Raw genomic sequence first — 14,269 nt, 5'->3', positions numbered from 1 at the left:
TCGTCTTGGCCGTCAAGATAAGTGTGGGCGGGCTACAATGTACAACGTGCTGATAACAGAGTATGGACAAAAGAGCTAATAAGCGAGCATCCAAAATGTCAAGGGGTGTGATATTTTTTTTTTTTAATATAAGGAGAATATGAGTTTGAATATGAGTTATCAGCCCTGGAACATGTGTGACTGTAGGCTCTATCTGTGCAAGATGGGAAATTACAACAGATGAAGGGCTTATTTAATATACTCATTTGCTAAATATGAGGGCTGTCAAAGTTAATGACTTAATGATGCGATAACGTAAGTTTCCTTTAATGACGGTATTTTTTTAAATGTGCGATTCACCTCCTGTTTGACCAGGTTCTATACCACAATATTCATTCGCATGAGCACTCAATATTAAAATAAAAAAAAAAAGTGAAATGTGAAAATTTTTATGGATTTTGGACACATAAAGCACACCAGATTATGAGGCATTCTCGTTAATTTTTTGAGAAAATTAAATATTTCCAGAATTTATATCTCAATGACATAAAATTTTATGTATAATCGTTGTAGTTGCATATTTCCTCTACTTATAGATAAAAAAATCTGGAAATAAATGTTATTAATTTAAAGCTAGTAACCACGTTTACCAGAGGAGTTTTTCTCTTTCCGAATGGAATCTTTCCGAATGACCTTTCATGATTAATCATGATTAACAATTTTAATCAATTGACAGCCCTACTAAATAAAGTCTTGCATTAAATGCTCATTCATTCATTTTCTACTGCTTATCCTCACGAGCGTCATGGGTGTGCTGGAGCCTATCCCAGCTGTCTTCGGGCAAGAGGCGGGCTACACCCTGGACTGGTCGCCAGCCAATCACAGGGCACATATAGACAAACAACCATTCACACTCACATTCATACCTATGGACAATTTGGAGTCGCCAATTAACCTAGCATGTTTTTGGAATGTGGGAGGAAACCGGAGTACCCGGAGAAAACCCACGCATGCACAGGGAGAACATGCAAACTCCACACAAGAGATGGCTGAGGGTGGAATTGAACTCGGGTCTCCTAGCTGTGAGGCATGCGCGCCAATCACTATTTCACCATACAGCCATAATAAATATTATATAATTCTATTCTCCTTAATGACTTTGTCCGAAGCATCGTGAGCACCGTCCCACCTCTTGACGCTGTTCCTCTTCATTCCATCCATTCCCCAATGAGACAAGGAAGTTTGGCACTGACGAATGGAGACCCTTTGTCCGGCCGTTCTCTTGTCCTGCTTCCAGCTGATTAGGCAAACCTTTTGAGGTCAAAGACATTTTTTTTCCAGACCAAATTCGTCGTCTTTGCCTGCCATTAAGCATTTCTTCCCACAAAAGTGAATCACTATGGATTTGATGGGTATTTTTAATATGTATGAGTATATTTCTTCTACATATTTGATACAGTTAGCTTTTTTGTAAAGCAGCATGTCACACACTGCAAACATATGTGAAAATATTAACAGAATATGTGCTTTTAATTGTGTTTTTTTTTTACATGTGTTCCAGATTACTGGTTATATTTTTGTATTATTGTCCTTATATAAATATTTTATACATATTTGATTATAAATTTAAATATAATTTTCATTACCTAAATTACATGTAAAAAAAATCAAATATTCCATAAATTTATCAAGGTTGCTTTTAGAATTATAGTTTGATTTTTCAAATTATTGATTTATAGCGCTAAAACCAAACCTAGTTTATATGTAATAATGTATTTTGACAACGATCATGTGTCACAAAACCAGGCGTTGTTTAAAAACGAAAATGTTAAAAATACCTAAAAGTTTCCCTAAAATTACTACAATGACATGTACTACAATTCCTACTATTTCTTAAATGACTGGTCAATTTACAAAAAAATAAATATATATATATATTATACTCAAGAAACGTATTGTTTGAGTTGTACACTACTAAAAAATAAACAAACAAATTAAAAAAAACAAAAACATTGCACCATAACTGGTGATTTTATCAAAATAACCAAGCTACGTTAGCACATTTTGCACATACTTTATGCACATTGAAGAAAAAGTAGACTTTTTGTACAATATCTCACTAAATATATTTACATGACATACAATTTGCCATCAGTGCAATACATAGGAATGTTGCATATTTACCAAAATGTTAAACTCTTTCCTTTTTATGAATACCAACATATAATTGAAAAAAAAAAAAAAAATGACAGAAGCTGAGAATGTTTTGTTTAGTTTTTTTTTTCCTCAAAGAAACATGTGCAACTCTCATTTTGCTATCGGACAGCTTCACAGGAAATAAAAAATAAAATAAAAATAAAATCTTGGGTTACCAACCTATCCACAATCGGACCACATGTACGTATATACTGTATATCTCCATACATGGAATGGATTGTTTTTGTACAAATATTCTAAACGACTTTGGCAGTTTATAATGAAAAGATAAATGAGTGAATAAAAAAAAAACGATGTGGTGTAAAGCTTGCCTTTACATGTTCACAGTGGTCATTCAGAAAAGGCTGGAAGCTGATGGTTAAAAAGAACCAAGAACAGTGTTAAGAAAAAAAATTGTCCATCTTTTGTGGAGGCTGCTGTCATTTACTGTTATGATTAGAAAATGACAAGTTTTATAGCAGTCATCGCCATTAAAAAACAAAACAAAACAAAAAAAAAAACAAGTGGACTTACGATACAAAAAAAGGCAAGAGGGGGTCAGGACCCTGCTTGGTGGTGACTGTGGAAATAACTGTGGGATAAGACAATATTAACACAATATTCTGGACGTGCACAACCATACCAGCACAAAGTGGTAAGGGAAAAAAAAAAAAACCAAAACAATATAAAAAAATTCTTATATAATTATTTATTATATGTATTTATTATTTAATACAAAAATTTATCATATAAAACATGGGACCCCACAATGGTACTGGATGGAAAAAACAAATACATGTGACAAAAAAAAAACAAAACATGAAACAAAAGGACATAAACATTGCTGGATGGATGAAACTATAAAATAAATTTTTTAAAATATCTCAATATAAAACCAAAATGAAACCCAGAAGAGTTGTGGGTGAAAAAAAAAAAATACTAGGAAATAAAATAAAATACATAAAATAAATACATAAAAAAAAAGTGGTGAGTGGACAACGAATGGAATTAAATAAATGAATAAAATAAATCATATTTAAAATAAATGACTACATCCAAAATAAATCAAACATCCAGGCTCTACAACGGTACAAAAATAAAAAAAACAAAAAAACAAAACAAACAAGACTGCAACAATCAGAACGCCACACGGTCAGAAAGTTGACTTACACAAAAATAATCGAGCAAATTTCCCACATACTAAGTTCATCGGCCATAATTCATATACGTTTTTCTTCTTCTTCTTCTTTTTTTTTGTGTTTGTTTGTAATTTTTTTTTTTTTTTTTTACTTCACTGGTTTGGCACTTTATTGGAACAAATCGCAGTTCAAAAAGACTAAATGTTGTACAAAAAAAGGTATCTCATGTCTGGTTTGTAACGTAAGTGGTAGAATATAGTACTTAATAGTAAGCATACGTTAAGTAAACACTTGTACGTACTTGTAGTATTCAAATGAACATTCCAACAGATGTTTTTACGCACATGCACAAAAAACAAACAAACACACAACTTGCATCGCTCGCTTCCTTGCTTTGGATCATCTCAATGAGGAACCCGCCCACAAACATCCGGAACATCACTCGGAATACTGCATGTTTTGTCGTTGTTGTTCGTTCGCATTACGATACTTCCTCCGCCGAGCGCGTGTCCGTCTTGAGACGTACAAACTCTTTGGCCACTTCGTCGTTGGTCCTTTGAGAGAGTATCCTCATAATGGTGAGGCCCGTCTCGTCCATGGAGATGCTCTTTACCAGAGGGTAGTTGGCCGAGCAGCTGCCCGAATCGGCCAGCTCTCGTAGCTGGATGACGGTCATGCCGATGATGCGGTCCTCGCGGGCGAAGCAGTAGTCCTTCACCGACACGTGCAGCTCATAAGCTTCCGGGCCATGCTCGTTGCTCAGGATGCTAACGGGAAAGCAGCATTATTATATTGGATTTGCAATAACATTAGCGTAAGAATATGCTAAGAAATGCACTAGTGAAATGCACTAGTGATTAGCTCCTAACTGTAGCTTCATTAAATGTGTAGCCTGTGATAACCACACAATGGAGACAGTGGCGAGTGAATGCCGGGAATTGGCGAATTCCAATTTCAATGAGCCTTTACTCTTTCACTGGAGGCCATTGTTGTAATTATCGCCTACAACTTAACAAGTGTTACATCTCCAATGACAATAGCGGGGAATCTATCGATCCGCCTGGAACAACTTGGATGGGAGTATATATAGATCATTTAGATCAGGGGTTGGGAACCGTTTTCCATAGGTTGTACAATAGCGTAAGACATAACACGCAGCTCGAGACGTTCTTGGATTTAATAAAATGGAGGCGAGCAATCGGCACTGGACTTCTGCGGAAAGTTTGTTTTTGATTCAAACTAAATTTCAAGACTGGAAGAACGGAAAACTGGCAATACGGAGTTAAGAAAAACTCGAGGAAGTCGGTATCACGTGATGTTGGTGTTTACGTTTTACTGGGCATGCCCCATTGACTATTCTGGTTGATTATAGCGGCGCATGTAGACAAGAGATTGGAATATTTCTTTCCATGTATACCATTGTTTTCGGAAAAGTCATTCAGAAAGAGGAAAACTCCTCATGTAAACGTCACTAATGACTTTTTGTTCGATGACACTTCCTCTGAGGCTTCTTATTGGAATTGCATGATGGGCTAAAAATGAATAGCTAGTATTACAACATTGGTTCTGTTACTGCTGTGTTGTGCAATACATGTGTTAATTAATGACCATGTGATCAAAAAGAGCTACATACTCCTTTGTACTTTCTCATGCACTCCAAATGATAATAAAAGTAAACTCCCTAAATTTGGTTGCATGGGCGTCCACTTTCCGTGGGTCCGTTACTCACTATTGGAATGTTTCGTTGTACTTTGGGGACCAGTTGTTGTTCTTGGTCTTGGTGCTGAATTTGCGCTTCTTGTCAGCCAGGTGCGGCCCGATGGCGTTGACCTCGACAAACGGCCGGAACATGGCGTTGGTCTGCCAAAGGAGGTTGTTGATGCCGACCACTGGATATAAAAAAAAGGTACGCAATAACAGTCATTATGTGCACGTACTGAAAGAATAATGTACGGTTCTACACGGCATACAAGAACCGCACACGAATGGGATTTCTCTTGTGTAATGGCTGTGATAATGAACACAGTGGAGACACGTTCGCTACCAAATTTATTTTTGTTGCGGTGGCTGAAAATATTCACTGAAATGGTGCGATTACGGTGAAAGGCTGCACTCATGCCTCTTTGTTGTGCTGTAACAAGCTAACGGCACAGCACCCCCCTGGCTCATCTTATGTATTTCTAATAAAGATAAATGTAAGGCCATGAACGTGTCATCATAAGGGGTTATGTTGCTGACAAAGTGGCTGATGAGCAATAAAAAAAAGGGTCTATTTAACCAAATCAGTGCTGCAAGACTGAATGGAACAGTGGGAGGTAAACGATGACAAGTATTCCGCCCCCTGTTGGTGTGAACGATCGTAAATCATAATTGATAGGATGAGCTGTTCAAGAAAAGCGGTCCCGCCCACATCTTGCATGTGTTTTTTTATATATATAATGACTTGCACATACTGTAATGTAAACAATGTTAGACATTATTGTTTCCTCCAGTAGGGACAATTAATCTCAATTAATCGCCTGGTGTATTGTACACGACAACTAAAAAAAATACCAAATAAAAATTACCCCCCCCCCCCACACACACACAAAGTAAATAAATACATACATAAATAAAATACATTTAAATAAACGCCTAGTAATTTTAATAAAATAAATTAATAATTATACATAAAATAAATAATAATATTAAATAATAATAAATTAATAACATAAAATAATTTTAATATCTAATGATAATATCTCTATCTTTATTTAAATATTATTTTAAAATATATTAATTACATAAGTTGATTAAATAATTACATCATTTAAATTTTAGTTATTAACTCATTCGCTACAAAGACGTATTTAAACGTTTTTTTCAAACCAACGGCTCGCCCCGATAGACATATTAATACGTGTATGTGTTGTTTATATACATATTATTATTATTATATACATACACATACTGTAATGTAAACAATGTTAGACATTACTGTGTTTCCTCCAGTAGGGACAATTAATCTCAATTAATCGCCTAGTGTATTGCACACGACAACTAAAAAAATACCAAATAAAAATTTACCCCCCCACCCCCACCCCACACACACACAAAATAAATAAATACATAAATAAAATAAAATAAAAATAAATGCCTGGTAATGTTAATAAATTAAATTAATAATAATAAATAAAATAAAATAAATAATAATATTAAATAATAATAAATAATTAAAATAAAATAGCTTTAATATCTAATGATAATATCTCTATCTTTATTTAAATATTATTTTAAAATATATTAATTACATGAGTTGATTAAATAATTACATCATTTCAATTGTAGTTATTAAGTCATTCGCTACAAAGACGTATTTAAACGTTTTTTTTCAAACCAACGGCTCGCCCCGATAGACGTATTAATACGTGTCTTATGTGTGAGAAACACAAAGACGTGATGATGCTACTCCACAATAAATTATCATTCATCAATTATTTGATGCAGTTTTTAGCCAAAAAAAAACAACCACAAGGTGGCAGAAATCCATTTTATATGTGATACATACATAGATAGTTATTTTAATTGTTTAAAAAAAAAGAATATAATAACCCTGAATCAATGTCTGGTACTGTAAGAGTGGGTAAAATAAATAAATAAGGAAAATAATGTACATTAGTTCCTAAACGGATCCAGAAACCTTGCTTGTTTTTAGCCCCCGGCTTCACCATCTCAAGAGCTGCATTCGCCGAGCCTTTGCTGCAAGCGTGAATACATTTAAATAGAAATGACAACTTTACAGAGTCTGAAAACAAAAAAAATGGCGCTCACCCTTCACGCTGACTTTGTGCTCTCCAGTGCCAGGATGGGAGATGAGGTTCACTTGTATCGACACCTCGCCCACCGAGCCGTTACTTGACTGACCTGAAAGCATACAGTAGCAGCAACAGTATGTTTAGACAGTAGACAAAAACTAAATATTGCTTTAAAGCCATAAAAACCTACAGGGAGAGCGCGTTTGTTTCTACAGCGGCGGTTGCAAAATGTTGTCTTTCGCTTCGGGCTTCGCAAGAAGTTTGAATGTCATGAAGAGACAGATGACGCAAAGGAATATAAACAAATAATGTTCTTCGACAATGAAGCTGTAAACAGAAATGCCAAGCAAACTGACGCATCAATACAACACGAACCTAAGTAACTTATTTTAGTTGCAGTCACACAAATTACACACAGTTAGACCTGGATTGCTGAGCACATGTTTTGCAGAGAATTAGCGGCCTCGTGAGCCGCCTGGCCTGCTGAGCGCTCGTGCGGTTGATCAAGGAGCACGCTAGTCGGATAGCTGATCGATATGTGCCAAACATGCTGCATGTGTTATTGCCACTAATGAAGAAAACAAGCCAGGTGATTTATTGTAACGATACTCTTAAGAGGGAGGGAGTCACTGCTGCGTCGTTAAACTTAGAACTTCTGTGAAATAAACACAGAATTAAATAAAACTAATTAATGGAAAATACATTACATGGACCCAAATATTCCAATTCCATTTGGGTTATTTGCTCAAACGGAAAGAATGTAACCTTTGTATACACATCATTCCGAAAAGTGCCAATCTGAATGAATATATAATCGGATTCCCAGGGTTGGAATATTCCTTTCCCCAATCCGATTGAGGTATCTTTTACCCGCTCAATCGGAAAGTTGTCAGACTGCGTTCTTCTTCGTGGTGTTTTTTTCTTCTGTTGTTTATTGGCGGTTGGCAAGCAGCTTTCGTGTGCATTAGCGCCATCTGTGGAACAGAATCTAAACCCTTCTATACGCCATTCACAAGTCCAGTTTTATTAAAAAAGAAAATATATATCTATATAAAACATGTGCCGAGCTTAATTATAAAATATTAGCAAGATTGAACTTTATCTTTTCCTGTTCCCGGGTGCGTTCTTTCAGCGAATGCTGAGATATGACGTAACACGCAGCTCGAGACGTTCTTCGATTTAAAAAAAAAAATGGAGGAGAGCAATCGGCACTGGACTGCTGCGGAAAGTTTGTTTTTGATTCAAACTAAATTTCAAGACTGGGACGAAGGAAAAACTGGGAATACGGAGTTATTCCAACAAGTGAAAGAAAAACTCGAGGAAGTCGGTATCACGTGATGTTGGTGTTTACGTTTTACTGGGCATGCCCCATTGACTATTCTGGTTGATTATAGCGGCGCATGTAGACACGTGATTGGAATATTCCTTTCCATGTATACCATTGCTTTCGGAAAGGTCATTTGGAAAGATTCCATTCGGAAAGAGAAAAACTCCTCATGTAAACGTGGCTACTCTCTTTAGGTACTGTGTTCTTGCTCAGATGACGGCCATTAGTTCCCTGTTGACTCATTCATTGGAAAGTCAGTCATCTCCAAACTGTACCCCTAATTTGCTTTATTTGAATAATCAGTTACTGGTGGTTTATATGTCATTATAGGCAGTATGATGATTGGTGATATGGTGACAAGTCCATCGCAGGTTTTGTATACATAAACCGCTCATTGTATTGCATACAACAAAATTTGAGTGCAACTCCACGGTGCATTTTGTAGAAAGTAAAAATAAAAAAATAAGGAAAAAAAATAAAATAAAGAATAAGAATATAAATATAAAAAGTTGTTCAGAATAAATGTAAACATATGTACATCAAAAACAATAACCAAAATGTGGAATTGCAGTAAACAAAGCTAGTATTGCACATAGTGTACCTGAATTTCACTTGAATGAATTTCGTCCCGTATTGCACATTTTGAAGCTTATTGTACATAACATGGTGGCACGGCGGTCTAGTGGTTAGCGCGCAGTCCTCACAGCTAGGAGGACCAGGGTTCAATTCCACCCTCGGCCATCTCTGTGTGGAGTTTGCATGTTCTCCCCGTGCATGTGTGGGTTTTCTCCGGGTACTCCGGTTTCCTCCCACATTCCAAAAACATGCTAGGTTAATTGGCGACTCCAAATTGTCCATAGGTATGAATGTGAGTGTGAATGGTTGTTTGTCTATATGTGCCCTGTGATTGGCTGGCGACCAGTCTTGGGTGTACCTCGCCTCTCGCCCATAGACAGCTGGGATAGGCTCCAGCACCCCCGCGACCCTCGTGAGGAAAAAGCGGTAGAAAATGAATGAATGAATGAATTGTACATAACAGTGAAATGTGTGTTCTAGTAGTGCAGTATTGTTCATCTATGATTGTTCATTGCAGAATGCGATGAGAATTGGATTTCCTTTTACATTCCACCGCTGTATATGGAGCTTGGTGCAAAAAAAAAAAACCCAAAAAACCCAACAAATGCTAATAATAACAGACAGAAAGTGGAGCTTTAGCCATGAATTGTTGTGTTAGCTACGACCTAATGAGGAACGAGATGCATGTAGGCTTCCATGGGATAAACTGGTGCACACTCTAAATGTGTCGCTGTCACAAGCGACGGGGGGCGGGGGTGGGGGTGGAGTTGGATGGGGGCGGCATGGTGATTAATGAATGCTGCTCCTCGCCACACTGTTTGCTGACCTAATGCGCATCAGCTTGCTCGCCACTTCTCATACAACAGAGACAGGTTTCATACGGATGACAAGCACGTCAGTTAGCCTATATGCATTCTATATGTGTGTGTGTGTGTGTGTGTGTGTGTGTTGGACACCTGGAGGGATTCCAGCGAAAGGGGGGGTAGGGTGGTAAAGGTTGGTATAGAGACAGATGAACAAGGCACATAAAAAGTAGGGCAGTGATGATAAGGGAGAATTTATAGTTTCATATTTTTCCCATAATGCATTCGCTCAGACCGAGGTTTCACGCATTTGTGATACCAGAGAGAGAAAGAAGAGGGGGGGCGCATCGGAGCGTGGGAGCCTGCAGGGCACAAAGGGGGTGAAGAGGCCAACCTTTTTATTTGTTTTTATTGCTTTCTATTCATTTAGAAAGAGAAAAAAACAACAAGATGCATGAAATTACTGCCGTGTCAGGTCCTGGACCCTGATCCCTTCAGCTTCATGGATAAGCAGCCGGGACTGCTTGGAAAACATGGAATACTATCGGGCTTTGATTTGCAAAAATTAATGAAAATTAGGCTAGTAGTTTTTTCCAGGCTTTTACCCAACTACTGGTGGCTGGATCGATGCCAGAAATATCAATATTTTGATACCTGGATTTGCAAACTAATAATGAAATTAATTATGTGATATATTATAATGTTCAAACCCTAGTTAACACAGGGGTGCAAGACCTAGGGCTAAGCCCCCCCCCCCCAGTTATGTTAAGACCTCTAAAGTCAGGAGTGAAGAAGATGTTTTACTCTCTTTTCTAAGACTGCTATTTTTAAACTTTATATGTCACATGACTCTCCGCCTCCTGCCATTAATAACATGTTGTTTACTTCCCAAAGGAATCTATAGTGGAACCTCAGTTAGCATCCGCCCCGGTTTGAGTGTTTTTCAGTTAACGTAAAAAAAAAAAATGTAAACCAAAATTTTGCTTTGGTTTGCATTTAGTTTTCAGTTGCCGTACAATTTCATGAGGATGCTGCATGAGTCCTCCACAAAAGAGGAAGGTGGTGTTGTTTTTTGGGAACAATCACTTGAAGAATCACGTTTTCATGCTATAAATGGATTTTGAAGTGTTTTCTGCATGTTAAACTCAGTCTAAAACTATAAAAACACATTTTGTGCTAATATTTTTGGTTTTGTGGAAGGGATTGAAATTGATTAATTCTTAGACTCTGTTAGAGTACTAATTAATGACACTAACCAAGGTTCTACTGTATAATTGTGGTATACCCCATTTCAAGATGGCTTTCCGTCTCCTGCCATTAATAACATGTTGTTTACTTCCCAAAGGAATCTATAGTGAAACCTCGGTTAGCATCCACCCCAGTTTGCATGTTTTTCAGTTAACGTAAAAAAATGTATTTCAAAATTTTGCTTTGGTTTGCATTTAGTTTTCAGTTACTGTACAGTTTCATGCCTTAACGTGTTAGTAGTCCTCCACAAAAGGGGAAAGTGGTGTTGTTTTTTGGGAACAATCCCTTGAAGAATGACGTTTTCACGTCATATGTATTTTGAAGTGTTTTCTGCATGTTAAACTCACTTTAAAACTATAAAAACACATTTTTGTGTTCATATTTTTGGCTTTGTCAAAGGGATTGAAATTGATTTATTCTTGGACTCTGTTAGAGTACTAATTAATGACACTAACCAAGGTTCTACTGCATAATTTTGGTACACCCCATTTCAAGATGGTCATTGTTCAAACACGTAAACAAGTTTGTCTAATAATAATAATAATCATGGCTTTGATGTTATATAGTGCTTTTCAAGGTACCCAAAGCGTTTCACAGTGAATTAAATCCATTATTCATTCACTCCTCAGTCACACACTGTGATAATCTACATCTGTAGCCACAGCAGGGGTAGTGTTGCGGAAAGGGTAGTGTTACGGAAAGGTGGCAGCCAATTCATGCCTACAGCCTCTCTGACTAAATGCAGATGGAAACACTTTTGTGCGTGTTTTCTTTAGTTGTTTAGCTATGAGTACGGAAATCGACATAAAGTAGACATGCGGTGTTATCATCGGAATTACACTTTTGGGGGGAGCCAGAGAGCAAAAAAGCCATCTTACCTTGAGAGGTTTGGGTGCATATATATTTCTTAATCAAGGCATCTGTAGGTTGAGTGTAAAGGCTAAGAGCATATTTGAGGGACTTCATATCAGGACTCTTTTCCAGGAAAGTTTTCTTCAGACCGTTTCCTCCGGCATGGAAATATTGCTGAAAAAAAAAAAACACACAAAGTGTTAACATTACACAGTGTGTTGTGAATTGCCGATATGGGGAGCGTGAAGTCACATTTGCAGCTAATTACCATGTATGTAAATTACCATGTATGTAAATGTGTAAGGCATGCCTGCATTATTTGTGATAGGCCTGACAGTACAGGGCAAAGCTCATATTTATTACGTCCCAGTTTGTTAGAAAGTGAGAAAGGAGGCCGAGTCCAGTGACTGTACCGCTTTGTGGATCTGGCTTGTTTAGATTGCTGTATTTCTCCATCGTAGAACATGATTATTACAAAAACAGATTTCTCAAGACACCAATCCACTGTTTGTAGTGTTGGGGAATAGTGTGTTAATTGCAACTATTGTTTTTTTACTATTTACCATTTTCACCTCCAGTCCTCCATTTAATGTAGATTTTGCAGTTGGTGCTCCAAGTGCCTTGAAGTTGCGTACTTTCCTGGTAATGTCAACATTGCACTTTGAATTGACACTTGGCCTATGAACTCATTCATTCATTTTCTACCACTTTTCCTCACAAGGGTACTACAATGCTGCCTGAGGAGCACAAGAGCCCAGAGGGAGGCTGACGTCATTGCAGCTCCCTCAGGCAGATGCAAAGCATTATGGGAAAACTATCCTCACGAGGGTCACGGGGGTCCAACTGTTTTCGGGCGAGAGGCGGGGTACACCCTGGACTGGTCGCCAGCCAATCACAGGGCACATAGAGACAAACAACCATTCATACTCACATTCATACCTATGGACAATTTGGAGTAGCCAATTAACCTAGCATGTTTTTGGAATGTGGGAGGAAACCGGAGTACCCGGAGAAAACCCACGCATGCACGGCCGAGGGTGAAACGAACCCTGGTCTCCTAGCTGTGAGGTCTGCGCGCTAACCACTCGTCCGCCGTGCAGCCCCTATGAACTCATTCGCTATCAAAGATTTATGTTCTTTTCAACCTGACCGCTTGCTGCCAAAAATGTATTTAACATTTTTAAAGTTTTTGTTTGCACGACAGGGACAAATAGATGATGATGATGCAACTCCACAATACAAGAGATCATGTTTGGTGCAGTTTTAAACCGAAAGAATGACTGCTAGGTGGCAGAAGTGCAAGGCGTCTCGTTGTGTAGCATGAAGGATATTAAAAAACATTGTATTTTAATTTAAAACAACATTTTTTTATGTTTTATGTTGTGGCTGAATATATATGGCAAAATTTGCATAAATATGCAAGTTATGCTTGGAATGTATCTTTTCATAAAATACTTTTTTTTTGTGAAAACTGATATATTCCTGAAATGTACCTATGTTCTATGGCTGATTACTAAAGAACGGAACAAACCCTTTCCTTCTGATGAAAGATGGGGTCTAATCTTTCTTTTGGTATAAATCATATCTACGTATATTGCCCAATAACACAATATTCTGTGTGCCTTGAAAAGTCAGTCCAAAAAAGGCTGGTACTGAGAGGTACGGCTTTTGAATGAGTTAATAGGGGTTAATAGACGGTTGCTATGGTTGGATTTCGGTTTCTACAGTGAATTATGTTAAAAAAAGTAATATATTTTTCCTCATCACGAGCTGGTAGAGAAGCCCCTACCACTATCTAGCATTACTTTTTATTTTTATTCAGCTGTCTCTGCAGCAGTTCCTAGAGGTTATGGTTCAACCAGTTGCAAATGTGCATTATTAAAAATCTGTCCATAAAGCTGTATCCCTTTCATGAACCCTTCTGTGGGCCAGCACATCTATCCATTATCCTACCCATTAGTATGCACCAGTTCAAAGTTCAGTCTGGATAAAATGTTTTCAGAGGGAAAATCCAGCACCTTCTTAGGGGATTTAGTACGACCTGCTGATGTTTCATTTCAATGCATGCCATCATTTTACGCATCACGTTTATTGATCTTGTCTGTTCTGACTCTCCCTGAAAGCATTACTTATCGCTGTTAATTGACTGCTCTCATCGGAATACTGATGAAAACAATCCCGGTGACGTGATTTATTGAAACCTTCAGGTAAGTCGTCTTGGAGACGGTGTGATCAATTGGATTTCTCAGTTTCACAGCACACCTTCCCGTGGGCTGAGGCGCTGTTATTCCAAAGTTGTTGTTGTACAACATCAGCGAGGTGCTGTCAAGACATGCCCTTGGTCCCAACAGTCGT

The 14,269-nt window shown here is 37.6% G+C and overlaps 1 protein-coding gene across 4 annotated transcripts in view; it reads right to left on the bottom strand.

The window, feature by feature from the left end:
• Window positions 1–2,037: 2,037 nt before the first annotated feature.
• The window catches only part of LOC131139829 (protein unc-13 homolog C), a 135,925-nt gene continuing 123,693 nt past the window's right edge, over window positions 2,038–14,269 (bottom strand). For all 4 annotated transcript variants that reach the window (XM_058089739.1, XM_058089740.1, XM_058089741.1 and 1 more), the window contains 4 exons: window positions 11,941–12,088; window positions 7,125–7,217; window positions 5,044–5,203; window positions 2,038–4,081 (listed from right to left, as the gene is read on the bottom strand). In XM_058089739.1, coding sequence (XP_057945722.1) covers window positions 3,796–4,081; window positions 5,044–5,203; window positions 7,125–7,217; window positions 11,941–12,088 — 687 coding nt within the window. In that variant the 3' untranslated portion in view covers window positions 2,038–3,795. The remainder of the gene's footprint in view (window positions 4,082–5,043; window positions 5,204–7,124; window positions 7,218–11,940; window positions 12,089–14,269) is intronic.

The sequence above is a fragment of the Doryrhamphus excisus genome, chromosome 12, assembly GCF_030265055.1.
Source record: "Doryrhamphus excisus isolate RoL2022-K1 chromosome 12, RoL_Dexc_1.0, whole genome shotgun sequence".
In the NCBI taxonomy this organism is placed as follows: domain Eukaryota; kingdom Metazoa; phylum Chordata; class Actinopteri; order Syngnathiformes; family Syngnathidae; genus Doryrhamphus; species Doryrhamphus excisus.
Note: the sequence above shows the minus strand (reverse complement) of the source record. Positions and strands in the feature narration are given on the sequence as shown.